We start from the raw sequence: 25,567 nt of genomic DNA, 5'->3' as shown, positions 1-25,567 counted from the left end.
AATACAAACAAAACAAACAAAAATAATCTAATAAATAGAAAATGCAAAGAATTTAAAGTTCCAATTCTATCTCTTCTTATTAGAATGGAATAGTATGCCCCTCCCTGACAAAAACTTAGTTTTCCAGTAAAGGTGTGGGATCCGTTATCCAGAAACCCCAAGTACCAAGCATTCTGGATAACAGATCTCATACCTGTATCACACTTCATGTCATATTTCCTACAGTATCCTATATAGCACCAGACATGCCCCTTCAGTAGTGATGGGTGAATAAATTCTCCTGGCACTACTTCGCGCGAATTCCCGCCGGCATAAATTTCCGATTTTCACGATTTTTTCATGAGAAGGTTCGAATTGCTTGATTTTTCATGAAAAGGTTTGAATTGCTCGATTTTTTAGTGAAAATGTTCGAATTGCTAGATTTTTCCGTGAAAACTTTCGAATTTCACGATTTTTCCGTGAAAACGTTCGGATTTCACGATTTTTTGTGAACTTTCCGATTTCATGATTTTTCGCAACTTTTTTGCCGTTTGGCAAATTTTTTGGGAAATTCACTAATTTTTCAGCAAAACGGGAGAGATTCACCCATCACTACCCTTCAGTCAATTATGGCTCCCTTTGCCTCCAGTAAAAATACATTTGTTCCCTCTACCAATTTAAATGTACAAATACATCAATGGCTTTGGCCTGTGACCTCTAACATTTTTCCAATCCTTCTTTTCGATAGTGACCAACAGGGCCATTTTGTTGTTGTTGTTGATGGCATTGCTGTCATATTCTGGTGTAACACTAATCCTTTCCAGTCCAACTGGGTTGAAAAATAAGAGAACTGAAATATTGTTCAGAGGATAAGACCCAGGGTTAAAGTAGATAACATAGCAGCAACACAGATTCCAAGAAAATCATAAGAAGCCAAAAAAAAAACAGGTCACATAACTAACTAAATCTGGATAATGAACACATTAATTATCCTCACCAATTTGTGTGTATGTATTGTATATCCCACTGACTAAAATGTAAGTTGTTGGTGGGGAAATATAAGTTGCCCAAAGATTCCTCTGGAATATTTCTTCTAGATAGGATGGCTGTATCCAGAAGCCATTAGCTTTTGTGTGTGCACTAATTCTAAGGTCAGTTCACATAGAAACAGTTTTTGTATAATTAGCATTTATTCTGACCACCTGTGTCTCTGCACCCACAAGGACAAATATAGGCTTTATTTTACAGGCAAACCTCAATTTTAAGTACCCTGAATTAAGTCTCCCCGCATTTTACAATTTTTATTTGTGGTCCCACCAATTTATAATGCAGGGTGCATTTCCCTGATTTTAAGTAATGTTTTCCCGGGTTTTCCATCAAAATTTTGTGCTGATGTACCAAAAACTGCTTTTGTCCCCTCTATGAATGTTATTTGTGAAAAAACATTAACTAAAATATTAACTAAATGTATATTTTGCCATGGTTCTGCCTGTAAATAGTCAATTCCAATTAGTCTGCCCCTTATACAGTCCTGTACTAATCACTTATTGCTTTAGGTTGTGTATGTGACAGAGAGACTTGCACATGTCCCCCATAATGTAATGTTTAACCCTTGTTATTAACACAGTAAATATTGTATCTCAAAGTAAAACGGAATCCTGTGCTTGTATCCTTTCAGTACTTAAAGAAAAGTTTATTTTAACAGATTTCCCTGATTTGACATTATCCCGGATTTTACATCATTTTTTCCTGGTCCCCTGAAAAATGTATTTGGGAGGTGAACAACCGCTTTAAAAGCCTTTTACATCTCTCTGTTTACTCCAGTGTCAGACCTAAAGGTGGCAATAGAGTTTACAATAACAATCTTTCCAGATCGTTTGTTTGTGTATCTGATGATTCAGTACTTATAGGGGCCGATTCATCAAGGGTCGAATATCGAGGGTTAATTAACCCTCGATATTCGACTAGGAATTGAAATCCTTCAACTTCGAATATAGAAGTCGAAGGATTTAGCGCAAATTCTGCGATCGTACGATCGAAGGATTATTCCTTCGACCGAACGATTAAATCCTTCGAATCGAACGATTCGAAGGATTTAAATCCAACGATCGAAGGAATATCCTTCGATCAAAAAAACTTAGGCAAGCCTATGGGGACCTTCCCCATAGGCTAACATTGACTTCGGTAGCTTTTAGCTGCCGAACTAGGGGGTCGAATTTTTTTTTAAAGAGACAGTACTTCGACTATCGAATGGTCGAATAGTCGAACGATTTTTAGTTCGAATCCTTCGATAGTCGTAGTCGAAGGTCGAAGTAGCCCATTCGATGGTCGAAGTAGCCCAAAAAAACGTCGAAATTCAAAGCTTTTTACCTTCGAATCCTTCACTCGAAGTTAATGAATCGGCCCCATAGTGTCCGATGTTCAGGTGCCTTCAAAGAACCCCATTCAAATTTTTCCAGCCAGCCCAACCAATAAGTCAACCAATATCCAAGTCTTCTGCTGATATCGGTCCGCCTGTCTCCTGCCATAGATGCACCGAATATATTATGGTTGCGTCTGTGGTCACCTTTAAAGGGGAACTATCGCGAAAATAAAAATTTAATATAACCTTCCTCATACTGAAGTAAGAAACTTTCTAAATAGAATCAATAAAAAATTCTGCATTGTTTCTGAAATAGTCTAGATTCTATCATTAGAAAATATATTCACAGGAAACAATTATTCTCCACTTCATATCAAAATTGCACAAAAGGTGAGAAAATTAGATCCCTGTAATGAATTTATTGAAGATTAAAACAAACTGAGGTTTTTTGAAAGAAGCTGTTCCTTGGCTGTTCCAGCCAAACCTACTTTTAAACTGGAGTTGGCACTGGGTTGGTTTTATGGAACTCATACTCTTATTTACTACATTTTAAAACCAATGGGAAAGGCAAAGGGAGTCTTGCAAAGGATCAGGAACACCCCTTACTGTCCAGACAACATCGCTGCAACCTCATTAGAACCAAAACCTTCTTGTCAGAGTATATAAAGCAAAGTTTTACCAATACTTATACAGGATTATGTTACAAGGTTTTGGGGTAGAGTATAAATACATGATTCAGTGCTATAATGACTAAATGACTAATCTGATTGACTTTCTAACATTCCTATGACAAGTCCAGAGATAGTTGAGAGATAAGTGAGAGCTTACTAAGAAGACTAGACAAGGCATGAGATCAAGTGTCTTACCAAGAAACAACTGGTGCAACAAGATTCTTCTCTCTTTTGTCCTGGGGGGTTACTATGCACTAAAATCCCAGACAATGGTAAACAATTAAACATGGCAATAGCCAAACAAAACAATTTCAGCTCAGTAAAATAATTAGCTGTTGCTTCGGGCCGTAATGCACTAACTCTAAACTTTTCTCCTTTCTCACCAGTTGTAGTTTGCAGAGACCAATACCATCGTGAATTATTCAGAACAGTGATCGATTTACCTGCTGCCCATGCTGCAATTTCTAACCAGGGACAGAAGAAGTGATTATTGCAAAAACAACCAAAATTAATTCATTCTGTTGAAATTATTGGCATGTGCTAAGGAATGACTGCACAATGGTATTGACAGTTTCATTTGGCTTCTTGGCATCACTCTTGCCCTTTTGCAAAGCTAATGGATTGTCAGGACTAGTATTAGGGTCGGAAAGCAAAGACATTTAGAAATGCAGTTCAACAACAAGATTAGATATCCTGTGTATAGTAAAATAATTAATGCTGTTATATGATATAAAATATGAAACACAGCCAACAGTGTGGGGCAGATTTATCAAAATGTGAGATTAAATGATGAACTGTAACTTTGATAATTACACTTCTAAAAATCCCATACAAATGAATAGAAAGTGGGTGAGGTTTTTTTCCTGTGGCAAGCTCAAATTTTGATAAATCTGCCCCTAAATGTCCAAAAAAATTAACATTTTATGCATGGCAAAAGAAATAACACTAATGATGGTGGCATTCGAATAGAAGGTACCAAAGGCAGGTACATTTTACCCAGGGTCCAAGGTTGCTTATATTTTGGGGGGGGGGGGGTAACAATTTGAAACCACCCAGGGAATATGAATTTCCTAATCCTTTAATAACTATAATAACATTGGAACTGCTGGAAAACCAAATGATTGTTGCAAAAGCTTCAAACAAAATCAACCATGGGGCAGACTGCCTATGATATAATATCAGTATATATATATATATATATATATATATATATATATATATATATATATATATATATATATATATATATATATATATATATATATATATATATATATATATATATATATATATATATATATATATATATATATATATATATATATATATATATATATATATATATATATATATATATATATATATATATATATGTGCATAAGAGGGCACTGCTCCTGTTATTTGTACATTGCAAAAAATGCATTGCATTATTTTCTACAGAATATGGCCCAGCTGCAGCTATAACCAGAGGGATTACAGACTCATTTTAGCATTCCTTTCACCAGCTCTAGACGTGTTTTCTCTTTCTGTTTATTCAGCTCCAAATAGAATAGAAATCCTTTGCATTTTTCTTATACATTTACAGCAGAGCGGTTATTTTATTTATATTTGCTGCAATAAACATTCTTCCGCCTCAAAAGTGTTTCCCTTATTAAATCCCCAGAAAGACTTTTCAGATATAGTTAAAGGGACTCTATCATGATTTTTATGATGTAGTTTTTATTTCTAAATTACACTGTTTACACTGCAGATAATTCACTCTACAATATAAAATTTCATTCCTGAACCAGCAAGTGTATTTTTTTTAGTAGTAATATTGATGTGTAGGAGCCATCTCAGCTCATTTTGGCTGGTCATGTGCTTTCAGAAAGAGCCGGCACTTTGGGATGGAACTGCTTTCTGGCAGGCTGTTGTTTCTCCTACTCAATGTAACTGAATGTGTCACAGTGGGACCTGGATTTTACTATTGAGTGCTGTTCTTAGATCTACCAGGCAGCTGGTATCTTGTGTTAGGGAGTTGATATCTGGTTACCTTCCCATTGTTCTGCAACTTTGGAAAACAAAGCGCTACAAGTGCCATAGCGATTTTAGTGCAGAATTCTGATGGAGCAGCACTATTATCTAATGCGCTTTGAAAAAAACTTTTTTCCAAGGACTTAAAGTTACTGGCCCCCAAAATATCTTCAAAATCTTTTAAGGGCACCCACAACTTTGAGAAAACCTGTATCAAACATCTATTAGGGTCTGAGTGGTGTCAGAGTATTATGTAGCCAAGTATAGAAGAAGAAGGTTCCCAGAGCAGATTATGTTAAAGGGTGTACTATTGCGCCAGATCCCATACAAACTGCATGGGACTGATCCTCCTGGTACATCATGGCCCAACAAAGAGGCTAGTATTTCATGTAATTCTCATTAGGGGCTGATTATGGCTTCCTTCTAGGTAAAAACCACCTTGGGTTTGGCATTTGTAGGTGTATTGCCCCTTCCAGAATTACATAACAGTTGGCATTTTAAATAAGGCTTTTTAAATTTAACAATTCGGGTTTTAAGATTTTTTGAACCAGTCCACCAACAGGGTGGGGAGAATTATGTCACCCCCATTTTAGACATTCTCTCCTTTTTCTTCATTACTTTTTTTTTGGACCTTTTGGACTAGAACTGAGGGAATCTAAGACCCATAACGTTAACAAAAGAAATATTGCATAGAATAAGACCAGCACCATATAAAACGTTAGCAGGGAACTCATTCCCCCCATTTTTTTTTTTTGCATAATTAAATTAAATGTAATCCTACACAACTTTTTAACTGAAAAATGTTCAATTTCAACTGAAAGTGACATTTACTTCACCTTAATTGTATTTGGTGAGTTTCTTGCAATTAGTGCTCTGCAGTGACAGATATACTGTACCTGCTTGTTTGCAATTGGCCACTGCCCGGCTTAGTTGAGAGGAGTGCCACCAGCCTCAAGCAAGGTGAAAGGGATAGTTTCTGGGTTTAACTGTGAGAGATAATAGAGATGGGTAGAAGAAGAAAAAAGGAAATTGCAAAGTGGCTTACTTTTTTCTATAGGCGAATAAACACACTTTCCACCAGATTAAATTCAGTGAGAAAAAGGTTTATCACCTTAAAAAGTCATGGACAAGATTCAATTTGACATACAATTCAATCCCACACTTATCTCACAGTTTATCACGTGAAAACTCTACTGAAGTCTATTGGAAAAAATTGGAACTGAATTAGGAGAAAAAAAATTTCTCCTCATTTTTCACATAATAAACCATGAGAAAACTTTTTTCTCACTGAATTCAATCTTTGTCACTTTAAATTAAGAGTAATTCATTGTAACCACTGATACCTAGGGGGTTATTTACTAAACTCCGAATGCAAAAATCCTGAAAAATGTGTGATTTTTTTTTTATATATAAAATCGAACTTATAAAAAAATCTCAAATTTTTCGTGAATTTATTAAACCCAGAGGATGGAAAAGTCAGAATTAGAAAGTCTGGCATCTCAGACCTGTTGAGGTTGCATATAAGTCAATGGAAGAAGTTCCAATGATTTTTTTTGATGTGCGCTGGGTTTCGTGCAATACCCCGAGTTTTTGGTCAAAAGTGCATAAGAAATCTGAGTTTTCAGGTGGATAATCCGGAAAAATCTTGAAAATCTAATTTTCGGGAAAATGTAATAATGAATAAGAGCAAAAAACCCGAGCGGATTTGATCAGAGTTTGTAGCTGAAAATGTTGAGATAAATAACCTCCCTAGTAGGGATGGGCGAATTTTTTCGCCTTGTTTAGCCGAAAAAATGACGCCCATAGACTGTATGGCGTTGTGCGTCAAAATAAAAAGACTTGCGTCCAAAAATTTTTGCCGCGCAACAAAAATTTTTTTGACGCCCATAGACTTTAATGGGCGTCAGCGACATTTCGCTGGCGGCGAATTTTTGCCAAAACGGGTCACATTCGCACATCTCTCCCTAGTGTTGATAATGTGTCTGCTTCAGCACTGTAAAATCAGGTGTCTGATGGTTCTGTTCAATACAGAGTTCCAAGAGTTCAGAGAATATTAATATTGGGTTCCGGAAAGACAAAGGAGATGAATAAATTACATTTTTGAACATGCGTGAGGCAGAAGAACATGCATGATATCTATGGAAGAAAAGGGGTATATACTGTAGGCATCTTTGTATATCCATCTCCCAACACAGACGCAACATTCTGTACATTAACATGTGTCCTCTCATCCTATTTATAACAAGTTGCTGGATATGTATACAAACTGTGGGTGTTACGTGAAACCAAAGGATTGTTTTTAGTGCGTGTTTAAACAGCCAATAATAACTCTCTTTAAAACTTGTTGAACTGGTACTCTGCATGTCTCCGTAATGATAGCGTGCAGACTTGTGCACAATAGTCTTCACATATTCTGCTCCGAATTACAACCAAAAACGAGCTGGAGAGTCTCTAACCCTCTGTGCCGGATTTTAAAAAGACGACCACCGGGTAAGGTAAAATACTGATCTTTGATTAAGTGATCTCAATGAAAGGTAGAGACATGAGTCTGTTCCGCTCATGGAAATGTGACACTAATTTCCTAAAAGGAAGTCAGATTTAAGCAATAGGGAATCTGTTTTGCTAGAACTATAGAATTTATACAATGATAGTAAGCACTTGTGTATATCTTTTTGTGATAGTAACTGCTGGACTTATGTGACCCTTGTTTTGTTAAATGATTGTAGACTCCTCTTTGTTATATATTAATGTCAACCACTGCATAACTTGCATAAATGATGATGATAATGTTGATGATAAAGTTGATGATAATGATTGCTTGAGTGATGTCTTTTCGGCCTCCCAGGGTGCCACTAACAGACAAGGAACACTGGGTATCATTTGTTCATTTATTAGTAAAAGATGCTGTAAATGATTTGCTGTGAGCTAACACTGTGAGGGTCAACATGCCTTAAGTAAGCAGCTATAATACAACTCTAAAATGAGGAGAGCATGGTGGTCATATCTAGGCCAGGGACCCTCTACATGTTCGAGTTCACTAAGTAAGATCTCATACAGAGATTTAATTGACTTGTTTGGAGGGTAGACCAACAAAAGTTGACTTAAATTCAGGCAATCTTGGGATCGGTCAATGTTAGATTCTGTTTTCTGTATTAAAATAACTAAATGTACTTCCTATTATTATTTCTGGCTACTTGCAATATATTTAAGTCTGTACATTTGCAAAGCCGAAAACGTTGTAGGAATGGATCAGGAATACATAACAGTTTTTAGACAGGGAACTGTTGGGTACAGTAGTAGATAAATGCCACTGGGTTCTTCACATGTCAGATTGTTGCTGGGATATTAATGTATTCTTTCTGCTTTTTGAGATGGACAGAACAAGAGTATAACCTAAATGATAAATGTTAAGCAGCAGTAGAAACAAGATATGAAAGGAGACAGTGCTAACCATTAGCTGTGTATAACAGAGAGGCAACTGAGATAGATCATGGATCAAAAGGTTCAAATAGATGTATATCAAGATGCTAAGTAACATGATTGGACTATACTAGATCTAATTTGCTAGGATGTACAACATACAATTTTGCTACAACGAGCTGATGCCAAGCAGCACATGGCTACCTAAAGAGATGTTCATCTTCTGGGTGTTAGGTCCAATGCTTTTCTGTTGCACTTTAACACAGAGTGAGACCTTCTGATGTCAGTGGGACCAGAAACTTCATTGCAGAATATTCCTGGAAGAACAAGACTTTTAGGTTGTGTTTATTTCGTGGGCGCATAACTGACACCCAATCTGCTACCCATTACTACCATTCTTTGTACATGTGCTGTCGCAAAAGTTGCACATGATGAATGTAATAAAAGGTGCAAGGTTTCCTATAGGTCTACTAGTCTATAACAACCAAGCAGCACTTGTGATATAAATAGACACTACAAAACAACAAAGAACCCTGTACAAAAATAATCCATTCCAAAGTCACAACTGAAGTGGATAGTAAAGTTCATTATGAGAAAATGGGAGATGAATGAGACAAAAGGCCAAAATGCAGAGGAAGAGGGAAGGGGGTGAAAAACTAGTAAAGTAAAAAAAGAAAGACTAAAAGGGAAGAGCAGAATCAGTAGTGAGTCAAGCAAATCAACAGTAAGTGGCCCATTCACTAAGCTCGAGTGAAGGAATAGAGGAAAAAAGAGGAAAAATAGTTTGAATTTCGAATGTTTTTTTTGGCTATTTCGACCATCGAATTGGCTACTTCGACCTTCGACTACGACCTTCGAATCAAACGATTCGAACTAAAAATCAGTGGAATATTCGACCATTCGATAATCGAAGTACTGTCTCTTTAATAAAACTTCGACCCCCTAGTTCGCCACCTAAAACCTACCGAGGCCAATGTTAGCCTATGGGGAAGGTCCCCATAGGCTTTACAAGGTTTTTCTGATCGAAGGATAATCCTTCGCTCGATGGATTAAAATCCTTCGAATCGTTCGATTCGAAGGATTTAATCGTTGGATCGAACGATTATTCCTTTGATCGTTCGATCTAACAAATTGCGCTAAATCCTTCGACTTCGATATTCGAAGTCGAAGGATTTCAATTCGGCAGTCGAATATCGAGGGTTAATTAACCGTCGATATTCGACCCTAGGTAAATGTGCCCCTAAAAGTGTGGATTCCAATTGTGCCTCCATACATAACAGGGAGCTGCTTTTACTACAATATATATTTAGGTACAGCAGGTAACCACTCAGGGTCTAATTAATATTAAGGGGCTGATTCACTATGGGTCGAATATCGAGGGTTAATTAACCCTCGATATTCGACTAGGAATTGAAATCCTTCGACTTCGAATATCGAAGTCGAAGGATTTAGCGCAAATTCTGCGATCGTACCATCGAAGGATTATTCCTTCGATCGAACGATTAAATCCTTCTAATCGAACGATTCGAAGGATTTGAATCCAACGATCGAAGGAATATCCTTCGATCAAAAAAAGTTAGCCAAGCCAATGGGGACCTTCCCCATAGGCTAACATTGACTTCGGTAGCTTTTATCTGCCGAACTAGGGGGTCGAAGTTTTTTTAAAGAGACAGTACTTCGACTATCGAATGGTCGAATAGTTGAACGATTTTTACTTCGAATCCTTCGATTCGAAGTCGTAGTCGAAGGTCGAACTAGCCCATTCGATGGTCGAAGTAGCCCAAAAAACACTTCGAAATTCAAAGTTTTTTTACTTCGAATCCTTCACTCGAATTTAGTGAATCGGCCCCTAAGGGTCTGGTTAAGAGTAAAAAAAAGCAGAAGAATAAAGTAAAGAAAATTTTGTTCTGGTTGGCGCTAACAAAATCTGCTTTGGATATTAAATACCTGTTATACTCTGTGAGGCTCTGATACACTCTTGATTGCTTCCCTTGGCCCAAGTATTCAGACATTGCCAATTCTGAAGCATCAGTTTTAGGGTAGGGCAGAACCTGCATCTACATTGGATATATCATGTGTTGAACAATTGATAGATACTTTTAGTAACTGTGGCCTGCCATCTGTTGTTAATTTGCTATAAACAACATCCCCTCCAATAAATATAATCTGCTAGGAATTGTAATGCATTAATACAATGGGGTTGCTGTAATTGAGAACTTTTGGGTTGTACAAATTTCATCCTGGCCTTGTGATACCCTTGTATCTTGCTTGGGCCAAAACCTGCATCAGACAGAGAGTTAATTCAGACTGCATTTCTACAAAGCACTGTTTTTGCGCCATCGCAAGTAAGTCACAAAGAACTATAATTCGTAATTCATCCGCCTGTGTGACTCTGACATTTTTATGTGTGCATCACACTCAGTGGAATTTACATGGTGGCACATCACTTAAGAGTACATCAGTCGTAGCAATCTGATAAGAAGCCATTGCTGGGTGTTTAAGCTTCTGTAATTATGTGTGAAGTAATAATGTACAGACACTGATATATAATAATCCTGTAGAAGGAATAGACATCCGTATGGAATGACCAAATTACCTAGTAATACTTTGTTTCCAAGTGTGTCTAACCTAGTAGCTCAAATTAGTTGCCATAGTTCAGTGGGGATGTGCATTTAAAAAAATGTCAGTGACCCAAGGAGTCATGACAAAAAAGTCATGACAATACATTGGAGGGATCTCCATGCAAATGGTGGTGTAGGAAATGTAGTGGGTGTTGGGAGTGCTTCAAAATACCTAGGGCACAGGAATATACACATCAACATGCTTGGCAACTAGGAAAACCTGGAACTACTGCCCTACTGGGTTGTATCTATGGCTGGAAATGACTTGGAGAAAGCAAACTAGTGCTGCTGTTGACATTGAGTCCATCTACATGCATAAGTAATTCTGAAGTTTGATTAGAGTTCCCCGTAACCTTGCAGTGGCACTAGAGTAACAGCTGGATTCTTTGTATTCATGAGTTATAGTTACTGTGACATTTGTGACACTCAATCATCAGATCTAGCTATGTTTGTATAATGGGACTACTTGTGTAAATATCAGGCCATCTGAAACTGCTTCTTGTAATAACAGTTTAATATCATTATGTTAATGGCTTTGCTAATGAGCATGCATGTCTACTTAACGTACCTTCAGTAAACAATTAGGATTAATTTAGTAAACTAAGGATTTTTTTCATAAATGGGCATAAATTTAAGGAACGAGAGTTTTAAGAAAAAGAATGTTTGATGACAAAGGAGCAGATTAGTAACTATGCAACATCTGCCATAGGTGGAGTCATTTGCCCCAGTAGGCTTCTGGGGGATAAAGAAATCCAAAAACTCTAGGGTGTGGTGTAGCGAGGTGTTAGGGGAGCTTAATGAGCCTATGGATGGAGCTATTGGAGGAGGATAATTAGTGTTTATTCCATAATTCTCTAGAGTAATACAGACAGTTATTCCTTGAATAGAAATCATAAGTCTCTAGTCACATATGCCTGTTAAGCAAAGGATAGTGTAAAAAACCCTTCTACTAACATTCAAAGCCCTTTAATCCTCTGCTCCTCGCTACATTTCTTCTCTTGTCTCGCTATACGTTCCTGGTCGTCTTCTCCACTCTTCTCAGAGCCACTATCTCTTCACACCATCCACATCCACCAGCTCTTGTCTCAAACCCTTTTTAACTTGCTGCTCCTTACCTCTGGAATTCCATCCCTGAATATATCCGTAAGGAACCCTCTCTCATTCTCTTCAAGAAAAGAGCCTACCTTTTTGATCATTAGTACATTAGCCTATCTCTGGGCCTACTGACTATGCCTTACCTTGTGCACTGTGTCATCTCCAATTTGTGCCTGCATGTTAGCCTCCCATCTACTTAGACTGTAAGCTCTACAGGACAGGGACCTCCTTCCCACTATGGGGTCCGTTTACTAAAGTGCGGTAAATCTGACTTTAAGTTTCCGCATGTTATCGCTGAGAATATTTTTACGCCAGAATATTCGCATCGACTAAGTTTACTAAACAGCGATGCGCTCAGAAGTCATTGCGATCACTTGCGGTAACTACGTTAAGGAACCAGCTTACGTTAGCGGTAATTTTAGCGAGTTGCGAATTTTCTGGCGAAAAATTACGTTTTTGCGAATATTTATGCTATAAAATAGTCTTGTTTTATGGCGGTTATTATGGCAATTTTTACTGTGACATTTATGGCCAGAAATGCATCTTCAAAACTTATAAACTTTATTGACTGATGATTATACCATCCAACAACATCACCAGAGTAACACCAATCAAACATTTATGCATCATATAAACCCTTCTGCCAATAGAATCATAGGAAATCATACCAGTCAATCTCTTTGCTTCATAGAAATGCACAGTTTAATGTAGCCAATCACAATGAAACCAAAAAGTGTAGAGGCTGACGAATCCTTGGACTGTGATGCCACTGCCAATAATACGACTCTGAGCTGAAACTGCTGCTGTTGTACCACATAGAAGCAGAAGCCAAAACATCCTGTCAGCAATAGCTACAGATCTGTCTCCTGTCAGCAAAGAATGATGGGTAAAAAAAAACATTATTATGGGATATTTCCTGCCCCTTGAGAATTTTCTGGCGGAAAAAATACTTTTACGCCACTTCATAGGTGGCGGTAAAAGTTTGCGAATATTCTGGCGTTAATTTTGTCTTTAGCACATTTCGCTGTTTAGTAAACCATGCGTTAATGTGTACGTAGCGTTATTTTCAGCGAATGCGATAACTGGCGAACAATTATTCTTGCGCAAGAAAATTCACAAATTTATATTTACCGCAGGTTAGTAAACTGGCGATAACATATTTGGCGAAAATTCTGTCTATATATTGTGCGAATATTTTTAACGCACTTTAGTAAACAGACCCCTATGTCTCTAACCACATACTGTAGCACTTACGCTTTTTGTCCTATGGTTTCTGTGATATGTCTTCCCCATGTATACTTTTACTTTTTACTTTATTGTACTTTTATGCACTGTACAGTGCTGCAGCTCCTTAACAAATAAAGTTATACATACATACAGGAGTTACCTATATAAAATGTCTATTTATTGCAATCAATCATGACTCCTCCAGGTGAAGTGACTAATGGTGTCAAAAGGGATAGGAGTGAGAAGCAATAGGACCATGGAGCACTGATACATCTCTGCTGTGTTGAATGAGATGAGTAATACTGTTTAATAATAATGTGCCCCTAATAAAAGTTTAATATTTGAAACTGCTGTGTTTGTGATGTGATGTGTTTATCCCCTGTATAAACCTGCAGATGAGCTCAAGGAAGACCTGGGTGACTATATTGCAAAAATCAGAAGTGTGACTTGCAACATCAATGATAAATAATTCTACTCAAAATTGCGTTCCACTGATACTAGTATTCTGCACAGAAGGACATACAGTATTCCTACAGTTCAACAGTACGAGGCTAAGCCTTCATACAGTATTAAAGTGCTTGTGTTTGGGTAGTGGTTGGTAGATCTGTCCACTATTTATTCTGTTTTTCAACAGAGTTGTCTTTTGTTGTCTACTCTTTCTGACTTTTCCTTTATCTCCTTTAGCCCTTTATATAGAACCAAGAAGATGATGTAAAAGTCCATCTAATGATGAATTTACCCCAGTTATACGTGCTGTGTATTTGTGTCACTTGGTAGGATTGAGGCAAGTGCCCTCTGGGACCTAAGGAATCAGAAGTTTGTGGAGCTTTTCCTAGTCTTATTTTATTGAATTAATTCCTGTGCTGGTTATAAAATCTAGAACATGATACAGGTATGGGACATATTATCCGGAATGCTCGGGATCTGGGGATTTTCGGAAATTTCCTTAATTTGGATCTCATACCTTAAATCTACTAGAAAATTATTTAAATATTAAATAAACCCAATAGGCTGGTTTTGCTTCCATCAAGGGTTCATTATATTTTAGTTTAGATCAAGTAAAAGGTACTGTTTTATTATTACAGGGCAAAAGGAAAGAATTGTACAAATTTTGATTATTTTGATAAAATGGATTCTATGGGAGATGGCCTTCCTGTAATTTGGTGCTTTCTGGATAACGGGTTTCTGGATAAGTGATCCTATACCTGCACCGAATACTGGTAATTAAAACAGATGCAGTGATAATCTAGCAATGGAAAACTTTTTTTATTCTAATAACCATGTATTGATAACTGGCCCAAGAAAAATCTACCTGTGGTGGCAAAAACAGCTTATACTTTTTGGGGGTTATTTACTAATATCCGAATATGTCTCACTATTTTCTTAAAACCACTTTGACTCCCACCCACATTTTTACCATATTTATCAATGAATTTACTCAAAAAAAATCTGGTGCGGGAAAAGACTCTGATTATGACTGAAAATGGCCCCAAAAATGTATTTGACTTCTACAAGACCTTGAAAGGTTTGAGATTAGGGATGCACCGAATCCACTATTCTGGATTCGGCTGAACCCCTGAATCCTTCGCGAAAGATTTGGCCAAATAATGAACAAAAAAACGAATCCTAATTTGCATATACAAATTAGGGGTGGGAAGGGGAAAACATTTTTTACTTCCCATGCGATTTGCATATGCAAATTAGGATTTGGTTCGGCTGGACAGAAGGATTTTGCCAAATCCGAATCCCGCTGAAAAAGGCTGAATCCTGGCCGAATCCAGAACCGAATCCTGGATTCAGTGCATCCCTATTTGAGATAGAGTTTAAGCAGCCTCGGGGTTTAATAAATCTCAAAAAGTTTTTTGCTACAAAAAATTGTGTTTTTCTCCTTTAAAACCATGATCAGAAAAAAATCGGATTTAGTAAATAACCCCCTTTGAGTTTATATATTCAGTGCTTGCAAGGTGTTCATCCAGGTGCTTTAATTGCCTCCCAATATCCAAACCTATACTGGTCCTTGCGTTGGATCCTGTCCACAGGGGACATGGTGGCAAAATGCAGGAATAACTGGGATGAAGAGAGGTCTCTGTTTATAGGCAACAGTTAGTATGCGTCGTAGTCAGTCTGTTTTCCATTATCAATTAGTTACAAAAGATTGGTCACCTAGGGAGCAATTCTGCCTTTATAATCTGCTTGAGCTACAAAAAATATGCAGAGGCAAAGTAAGGGTGGAAGCACCTACTGTATTACTGGTAGTGATATAATTATAAACTGTCTTTCTACCTTCATTTTACTATTGTTATCAGAATCATTGTGTCCTTTATAGAGGAGTCAAAACCGTACAAGATGCAGATTAGTACTGTATGTTCTACATTACAAAGAACAAGAGAAGAAATATCCACTCATAAGGTGATCAGAGCTTTTGCTAAGATAGTTAGGATGATTTGCGATAAAAGGAATTGCTGACGACAGGGCTGTCTCTTCATTTAACAGTTCAAAAAAAGATAGCAATCAAGAGAGAAAAAACGAGGTATTTTGGCTAAAGAATAAGTGCTGGCAGGTTAAATAACAGCTTTTCTCCTCTATTGCCTGCTGTAACACATACTATCTTGAACCCATCAAAGAAGGAATGTTTTCTTTCTAATTTAGTAGGGCAAATTCAAAGTGTTTATAACTTCTCACTATTGGCGAACAGAGTCAAATGTCCATTTCAGTTTTGAGAATGCCTCTCCAGAATTTGAAAGTGAAAACAAACAACTCAGTAGGCATCATGGAAAGAACTAAGGATAGAGTAGAGCAAAATTGAGACTTTAGCCTAGAGCTGATATGCACACCTTGAGGGGATACAATCATTTCATCAGATCACTATGATGGGAAGTACAGACTGCCTGGGTGAAGACAGCATTGACGAGACAATCCAGTCCTTGCCCCAGTGGGATTTTCAATCCTACTTGATTGACATCTGGCTGATTTGCAGCCAGATATCAGTCTGATAGACCTGTTAGAGGTTCCCATATACAGGCCAATAAACTGCAAACAGACCAAGTATGACTACCTTATGGGGGTCAGTTATCAAAAAAAATCGAGTTGGTGTTTTTTTGTGATTTGCAAAAAAAAAAAAAATGAGTACACAAAAATATGTGCAAGTATTTTCTAAAAACTATGAAATGTGAAAAGTCACACTCGCCAGAAAAAGCTAAAAGCTGGCAAGACTTCTATAGTCAATGGAAATGTATTTATTCTTCTCTTTAGATTATTATAACACAATTGGAGAGCTCTGGTATTTCATACAGATGGTTTTCTACATATCGCTGCATTCCAGCTGTTCAAAAGTATTTTCTTTGGGCTAATAAAACCTATATGTTAGTATTACTTGTGGGAAACTTTAACCTAATATATCATTTCAGCAGTTGCATCTCAAAACCTTGGTGCTGTCTATGAGAAAGAGCAGTGTCATACAATTAACAAAGTTTTCACCAGGTCTGGTAATCCATAGATATCAGTTGGATGTTTGCTGATGCCTAGTAAATGTTATATGCCGATTAGGTGCTTTGGTTTGGCAGAACCTTTGCCTCTTTTATTACATTACCCCTTCTGTATTTAGAATCTTCTACTTTTATTAGCACTCTGTTTTGTGTATTTGATGTGAACTGCTGTCTGGGTTTACCATGTCTACTTTGGCCATGCAACTGGCCAATATCTCTCATATCGCTTAATCTTAGTTGCTCTGACTGATCATTTTCCTGCCATAGATCCCCCTTGGCTTGGTCCTGTCTTGCTGAAATTTGCCCTTTATAAAAACTGTAAAATGTAAATTGCAACAGCAGCTTCCTACAGAACACTATACATAGAAATAGACTTATAGTTTCAATATGTGCTCTACAGATTTCTTTTACCACATAAACTAAAAAAATATTTTTTCTTTACAGACCCCTGAGCCCAATGAAGACTCTAACACTAAATTAGATTTCAACAAAGACCATTGTGGGGAACCCTGCTTGCAAGAGGTGGGAACGTTTTGTCAGGAACAGGAGGAAGATTATTTTGAAACAAGGTCATATTTCAGTGAAAGCCCATCAGAATTAAAAAGTGAAGTATTTGAAAGTATTTCAGATGCTGAGTCGGTTTCTAGTGAAACGAATGACGAACTAATCAGGAGATCTGATTGCCTTTTCCTGGAAAAAGAAGAAGCTTTGTATTCACTGAATAACGATGACGATGGTCTTTATTCCAACATCATTGTGAACAGTAATGAAGAATGCAATAAAAATGTGCTGGCAGAGACTGCTTCTGAAACGAATGTGTTGCACCGAACTTTAACATTTGACCAAGAGCAGTTGGATATATCTGAAACTGACAATGATGCCACTCAGCTAAAAGATTTCTTAAGACCAGTAGATGGTTGCACAAACAATATAGATATCAATGGATTAGAAAGAAAACAAGTCAGCCTTAAGGATGTATTTGGATGCCAGGCAGGATTACAATCAACTGGAGAAATTGCAAAATCAAAATCGGAAAACTGCCTTAATTGTGCAGGGTCAGAGAAAGACATTTTTACAGGAGGGCCCAGCCAAAGTCTGCCTAATATCAGTTTTGAAATATCTTGTTATTCTGACTTCTCTAGCCAACATGGAATTGCAAGTGTACAAAGTAAACAGCAAATATGTTTGGAGTCTCCATCTCAAGAGGAAATTAATGTAGACTGTTATTTAAATTCTGTATCTCAGAATGGGGGACTCTTGACATATACGGAGAAAGAAAAACACATTTCCGAGGACATTGTTCATTTGCAAGATTCCGATCGTTCTACTCAGCTATGTGAGGGGGAAAATGTGTTATCACCTGCAGAACACAATGAATTTCAAAGCATTTTAGATGATGATATAAAAGAAACTAGAGGCTCTATGTTAGCAATGGACATGAATAATTCAACAGAAAAGGTGGGTAGTATTTTATCTGATTCTTTTCAAGATATATTTAAAGGTTATTGGGAAGAAGCCACAGAATCTAAAGAAAAACAAAATATGACACTAGGTGGTATTAACAACAGCAGCCTGTTAAGGAAACAAATTAGCAGACAAGAACCAATAAGCCTTTTAGAAGACCTTCAAGTTATTGCTGAATCAAAAGGCTCCTCGAATAGCCAACAAGACAGATCTGCGGTTATTTTACTATCCATTCAACAGCCAGGAGCACAAACATCATGGAAGGAAACTGAGCAAAATTCATATAAACATGAAAATGGCAGTTCTTCACATTTAAACAGCAATGAACATTTAACTGATAGCAGAGATTCATTAAATTACCACCTAGTTTATAAATCCCCAGATTCAATGGGATGTGTGGAACAAGGAGAAGATGAGCAGAATAGCTCCACTCTTGTTGACATAAACAGAAAGATTTCTCTCTTTCAAAAGGAATCAGAAAGAATGCTTGTTCAAGAACATGCAGAAACCCATGGCAGACACTTGTTGGACATATTGTTAGAAAAAGAACAAAACAATTCCCCTGAAATAAATATACAAACAGCTAAAACAAAGTCCTTTAAGCAAAAAAATAATAAAGATCCAGAATTCCATAGTTACGATTATAAGGTGGAATCGATTGGTTCTAATCTTGACCAAGGTGACAATGTCTTCTTTGAACAGAGAACATACCTTGAAGCCACACAAGATTCTGAAGGAGATGAAAGTGATGTTGAAGTTTCATTCTCAGAAGAAAATAGAAATCCCTGTCTTGCAACAGCTGAGGACAGCAGAGATGTTATGTATTATTCCAGTATTGCAAAGAAAATGGACAATATAGATACGGTGGGTGATAATGAAAACAGCAGTTCCAGCAGTGAAGGCACTGAGGGCAGCATGGGAAACCACTGGAGAAGTGAGATCAACCATATAGAAGACAAAAAAAACAGTGTAAAGTTGTCCGGGGAACAAAACCAAACCAAAATAGCAGAATTTGAAGATTCCAAAACAGAAGAGAAAGAGGATACTAATAACAAAATAAAAGGGATGAATATAAAAAATAATGATATTTTTAAAAAATATCTGTCAGCTAAAATACCTACACCATATGGCTCACAACTAGCCATTCCAAATACAGAGGAAACGCCGGACTTCTCCGATGAAGATGTATATGGAAGTAGTTTTCTTTACAACAGGAGTATGAGGATGGCATCAGGGACTGGGAGAATTGATCTTGATAATTTTACCAGATTAAAATGTGGTGTTGCACCACCAAGCACCAACAATAAATCAGATAATCAGCAACGTCAGGGGTCCTGCAAACCCCCAAATGAAAACTGGGAAACCAAGAGCGACAGAATCACAGAAAGTAAACGATTAAAGGAAAGATTGATGTGGGCGCATAAGTCTTTCTCCAGTATGTTTGATTTTAAAAATAATGATAAAGACATTGCCAACCAGAGTTTAGAGGGCTCATCTAGAGAGGAGAAGAAAAAGTCAAAGCCACTTCAATCATCCTGGAAAACACTCCGAAATTCCAAAAACAAAGATAAGGAGTCATTTAAGAGACTCAGTGTGTTAAATTTATCAGCACATGTTATAAATACAAACAAATCCAGGGGGGCTTCCAAGGGAAATGGAAATGAACCGCCAGTTTTTGATCCATTCAAAAAACCTTCCTCTATGGAAATAAAGCCTAATTTGACCAATGATACGACAACAGAGTCCAATTCAGAACCTCTGGAAGATAAGGAAAAACATAAAGAATGGGACCTTAAATATGATGGTTCTTTACAAACATCTTGCGATGAATCAATGTTCTTTTCAAACTTTGATTCAAATGAATCACATTTATTAAACAAACAGCCGTCTATTACAACTTTAGTCCCAAATTCTGAAATAAACTCCATGCCATCTCGACCACTGAGTCCGAAGCCTTTTAGCCAATGGCCCAGCTTTCAGCGTAGGAGCTTGCTTAATTCCAGGATAAGTGCCACCTCAATGACCTCTCTAGCATACAGATCTCCAGCGGAGGGGTGCCCAGATTCTCCAGAGACAGCAGTAAAGACATGGGGAGGGCATTTAACAGAGAGACATAGTCCCAAAGATGATGGCAGTGTCAGCAGCCTGTCAAAGCCAAGCCTCAACACTGCTTCTTCAATAACAGACATACTAAGAGATGAGGTAAGAACATGTGCTTTTCATTACAGTGTCATAGTCCTTGGCATTGATTGTGTTTGCACGTTTGTCCTTTTTCTACTTGTATAAAAACTAGATAATAAACATGTAACAATAATTTTAAAAATAAACTAAAACATTAGAAAAAGTAAAGAAGGGATAAAAGCAGCACCAGAACCCAACTTGGCATGGCAGTTGATAATAAGGAGGGGATATTGAACATTCATTTTTATTTATTTACTAAAAATAAATTCTGCCTTTCTGTTTTGCCAATCCCAAGTCTGAAATTTAAAATGGTACTTGGTAGCCAGCCAAGGAAATTGGAGTTGATTTATAAAGACTTTTTGGGGTTCGCACAATAGCCATAACCGCACTGTTTATATTTATGCCATCATTTCCAGCAGTTGCCTAAACTGATTTCTCTTTGAATTACTATTTTAATTTTTAACACATGTGCTTTATTGCTGCTGCATTTTGCATTATTAAACATTTCAATCCTTCGGGCAGATGGCATATACAGCCATTGAATTTTTTGAGATAACGAAAGGAAACCTGTTATTGGGTAGTTGCACTCCATCTATTTTATAATAACCATTTGCACCACCAGTACAGTGAATGTCTTAAATATTGCATTCTATTGCCAGACAATTCTTTATCCACAAAGGTATTTGGTGAGCTAAAAAATAATAGATTTATTTTTGATTGAGTATTTTTGTTACTTGCCTATGTTGAGGGACTAGTGTGGTGCTGCTTTCTGTAAAATTGTCTGTTCGATTGTTTAGACTTGAAGTAAAGAATGACTTTTTTTACAGGTTTTTCCTTTGGTCCCCAACACATACATTCTTCATCCCAAAGTCTAGGGGTGCACGCTCTCCTGTTAAAATGAATATGAACAGTTTCCCTTAATATCATGGTTAAATAGGGACTAAACATTTCTGCAAAGCACCAGTTGCCAACCATAGTGGCCAGGGGCACAGATTAAGTATTTTCCTGAGGATGTCAATGAGATGTGCCAGCCTGAGATGTAGCAAAGCCCATGAAAAACATGCAGAATATATCCTTATAAATGGTGCTTAATGATGTAATATATACTAAAGACTCCTTGTTGTACTCAAGCTGCTACAGCAAGCCTTCATATGGCCAAGGAACTCCATTTCTTATGACTTCCATTATAAGGGTAGATATTTATTGTTTGTAACAGGAAAGCACATTTTCCTCATATCATATCTGCTTGCAGTAGGTATACAAGTATCCCAGCGCTTTTCATAGGATTTGAGTACAGCCATTGGGGACTTTAAAACTTTGGACAATGCAATAAAATTAATAGTTGATGAATATAGAAAGAGTATAGCCTTCAGTATTTGGCTGAACCTAAAAAATGGGATTTCATGCATCCCTAGCTTTCAGTAGAATAGATTTTCTGCTTTCCAGATTGCACTTCCAGTTGTTAACCAATGCTTGGCACAATCGATTACATAATGCACTGGTGTACACAAGTGAAATTGGCAATAGATGACTATTATCAAAACATGCTTCCAAATTATACATTTCTTCTTATCTGTAAAGATACCTAGAAGCTGTAAGGGACAGGGCACACGCTCAGATTCAGGGAGATTAGTCGCCCGGTGTGAGGCAACTTCGGGCGACTTTGGAAAACAAAGCACCCCGAGTGTCATCCCACGGGCGATTTACATTCTAGGTGGCAGGAGGCAGTTCGGGGAGATTATTCGCCGGGCAATTTATCTCCCCGAATCTGAGCGTGTGCCCTACACCTAAATATCCAAGCCTTAAGGTTCAGGGCACACGCTCAGATTTAGGGGGATTAGTCGCAACTTCGGGCGACTTCGGAAAACAAAGTACTCCAATTGCCATCCCACCAGCGATATTCATTCTAGCCGGTGGGAGGCAGTTCGCCAAGTGACTAATCTCCCCGAATCTGAGCGTGTGCCCTGACCCTAAATATCCAAATGGATATGTCCTGGGAATGCATGCTTTGTATACAAACTCATTAAGACCTGTTTTAGCACAATGATGATGTTGCTTTTTTATGTAAGAAGATATATATATATATATATATATCTATATATATATATATAGATATATATATATATATATATATATATAGATATATATATATATATATATATATATATATATATATATATATATATATATATATATATATATATATAGATATATAATTTATGCTTCTGGCAAAAGTTTGAGAAATTTATGTTTTAGCTGCTTGATACACAGAAGAGTAGATTTTCATTTAATGCCAATATAAACAGGATAGTAGACAAGTTGTCCCATCAACGCCACTAAAGATGCAAAGGGAGAGAAATGCTTTGCTTTACAAGAAGAGACCTGCAGACCTGACGACTTCTCAGTTCCTGCCTATCAACAGTGAAAATAGAACTCTGACACTGCCCCAGATGGCTTCCATGAGTCACAAAAGGGATTCAGAACAAACAAAGCCCAAAGCTTTATTCAAGAGCCTGAGTTGTGATAACGTATGGGTATGTGAAAGGAACCAAGAGAGCAAACTAGACAAGTCTATAGATGCAGGAGATCTCATGAGGAACCAGTCAAAAGTAAGAAAAGTCATCCATCCTGTATTGCCTTTCTGCAAGACTCTCTATTCTTATCTTTGTGCTGGATGCTTCGTCTTCTAATAAGCGTTTCCCTAAACTAAACTTTCTATTCTTTTAAGTCCAGAGCTTTTGGCTGATATTGAAAACTAACACCTCCTAACCACACTGGCCAGAATATGCAGGTAGATTGAATAGATTTAGACAATGTGTTCTCTGTAAATAGGATACCTTCCATTGCAGCATGTTTTACATTGGGTATTAGCCAAGCTAAATGCATCTTTTTCAAATTGTTTTTAAACTCTAGACCATAAGAAACCCCCCCAAATATTTACAATGAGTTAAGCACAAACAGTGGGAGAGAGTTTGATCAAATATTTGAAATGGTCAATATTTATACAGTACATGGTCTATAGTGTAATGCTTCTATATCTGTATATGTTTTAAACTCTTATGCTTACTTTGTACAAGTACAAGTATAGGATCCGTTATACAGGAACCCGTTATCCAGAAAGCTCCAAATTATGGGAAGGCCATGTCTCGTAGACTCCATTTTAATTAAATAATTCAAATGTTAAAAAACTATTTTCTTTTTTCTCTGTAAAATAAAACAGTACCTTGTGCGTGATCTAAACTAAGATATAATTAATCCTTATTGGTGGCAAAACAATTCTATTGAGTTTAGTTAATGTTAAAATCACTTTTTAGATCCAAATTATCCAAACCTCTGGGTCCTGAGCATTCTGGATAACAGGTCCCATACTTGCAACTCTTTGCTACATCCAACATTCATTAGAATTTGTAGAACAGTTATATTACTAAAATCCGAACCCTTATCTTTTGATTGAAAATCTCATATCATATCATATACGTTTAACTTCTTTGTTGTCCAAAACCCTTGGCAACAAAACTTTAATAAAACCTGTAAAGCGTATTTGAATCATTTGGGTAATAGCAAAAAAAATGACAGTTTTTCAATAACATATTGTCATATATAGGCTGATTTTTGGTTGTCACTGAATTAAAATATATATATATATATATATATATATATATATATATATTATATAATATATATATATATATATATATATATATATATATATATATATAGATATATATATATATATATATATAGATATATATATATAGATATAGATATATCGTAATTTGCAAGTAACCATCCCAACTTTTATGAATGGAAAATAAAAGCATTAAGGTCCCTATTTATCAAATAAAATATTGTCAATTTTCCAACTTCTCGTATTTATACAACCTTAATGGAAGTGTTTTAGTCTGGCTTCCAGCTTAGGTAAGGGCATTAGAAAATAAGAATTCCTATAGAGTAAGCAGCGCTGAGCACTACTACCCCAGTGGCCTATTACTCATATATGCTTTAATGGAAGAAAAAGGCATCTTATTATAAAGATGAACTATGCAAGACTTTCTGTAGGGTGGTGGTGGTTTCCAGCTTTGCCAATAGCAGAGAATGATGTAACGTGTGCAAATGGTCCATTGTGATGATGTGTTAAAAAAAAAAAAGTTAACTGGCTGTCATACAATATGGAGTCACAGTGACCATTAGCAAAATTACATGAACATTTTAGCTTGAAGGGGACATTCACCTTTAAATTAACTTTTAGTATTACAGAAATGGAACTATTCGAAGCAGATTTTCAGTTGGTCTTCGTTTATTATTTATGTTTTTCTGCCTCTTTCCAGCCTGCAACTGAAAATGTCCCTGACCCCGGCAACTAAAAAACTAAGGAATCAATGTAATTGTTATACTGTTTTGTTAGTAATCTTCCTATTCAGGACATCCACTACTCGTCTTCAATCCTGACTAGCAAACTGTTGCCTGGTTGCTTGGCAGATTTAGCCATAACAATCTTCAATTTCAAATCTGAAAGTTGCAGAATGAAAGATGTAAATAACTCAAAAAGTGAAGACTGATTGCAGATTTTCTTGGAATAATCCTTACTAAAATTTAATTTTAAAGCAAGCTTCCCTTTTAAGGATGGATTTTAGATTTAGGTCTTGACTTTGAGTACAGGTACAGTACAAGTACTATATATTTTATATACGTTATATATATATACAGGACTCCATTTGCACTTCCTTGGATAAAGTCCTGGGGCCTACTATTTTCCTTTGGGTTAATTTTGTAACAAACATTAATGATTTTTTCAAAGGGTGTAAAAATGCTCCAGGGCACATTACATCATTTTTTATATATATCAGCCTCCTACAGTATTTATTAAAATACAAATGTTGGGTAAACTCTTGGTAGAAAGCCTTTTTCATGTCACATTTGCTCATTCAGGCTTCAAGTATTTACTGCCACATCCATTGTACTTGGCCAGAGTTCAATGGTCCTGATGGTTATTTGTCTGTATTGCTCCATCAGAATTTATTTATATACATAAACATAATTTTTATTTTG

At 36.7% G+C, this 25,567-nt stretch overlaps 1 protein-coding gene across 4 annotated transcripts in view; it reads left to right on the top strand.

Moving 5' to 3' along the window:
- Window positions 1-25,567, top strand: part of arhgef4.S (Rho guanine nucleotide exchange factor 4 S homeolog) — a 122,683-nt gene that overhangs the window by 24,773 nt on the left and 72,343 nt on the right. For 2 of the 4 annotated variants that reach the window (XM_041564989.1, XM_041564990.1), the window contains exons 2-3: window positions 17,318-20,539; window positions 22,825-23,127. In XM_041564989.1, coding sequence (XP_041420923.1) covers window positions 17,318-20,539; window positions 22,825-23,127 — 3,525 coding nt within the window. Of the gene's footprint in view, window positions 1-7,382; window positions 7,521-17,317; window positions 20,540-22,824; window positions 23,128-25,567 lie in introns of those variants that run through there. The other 2 variants (XM_018265847.2, XM_041564991.1) reach the window with 2 other exon arrangements.

Source organism: Xenopus laevis, chromosome 5S, assembly GCF_017654675.1.
Source record: "Xenopus laevis strain J_2021 chromosome 5S, Xenopus_laevis_v10.1, whole genome shotgun sequence".
NCBI classification, from domain to species: Eukaryota; Metazoa; Chordata; class Amphibia; order Anura; family Pipidae; genus Xenopus; species Xenopus laevis.
The sequence above is the reverse complement of the archived record's forward strand: the minus strand, read 5'-3'. Positions and strand labels throughout refer to the sequence as shown.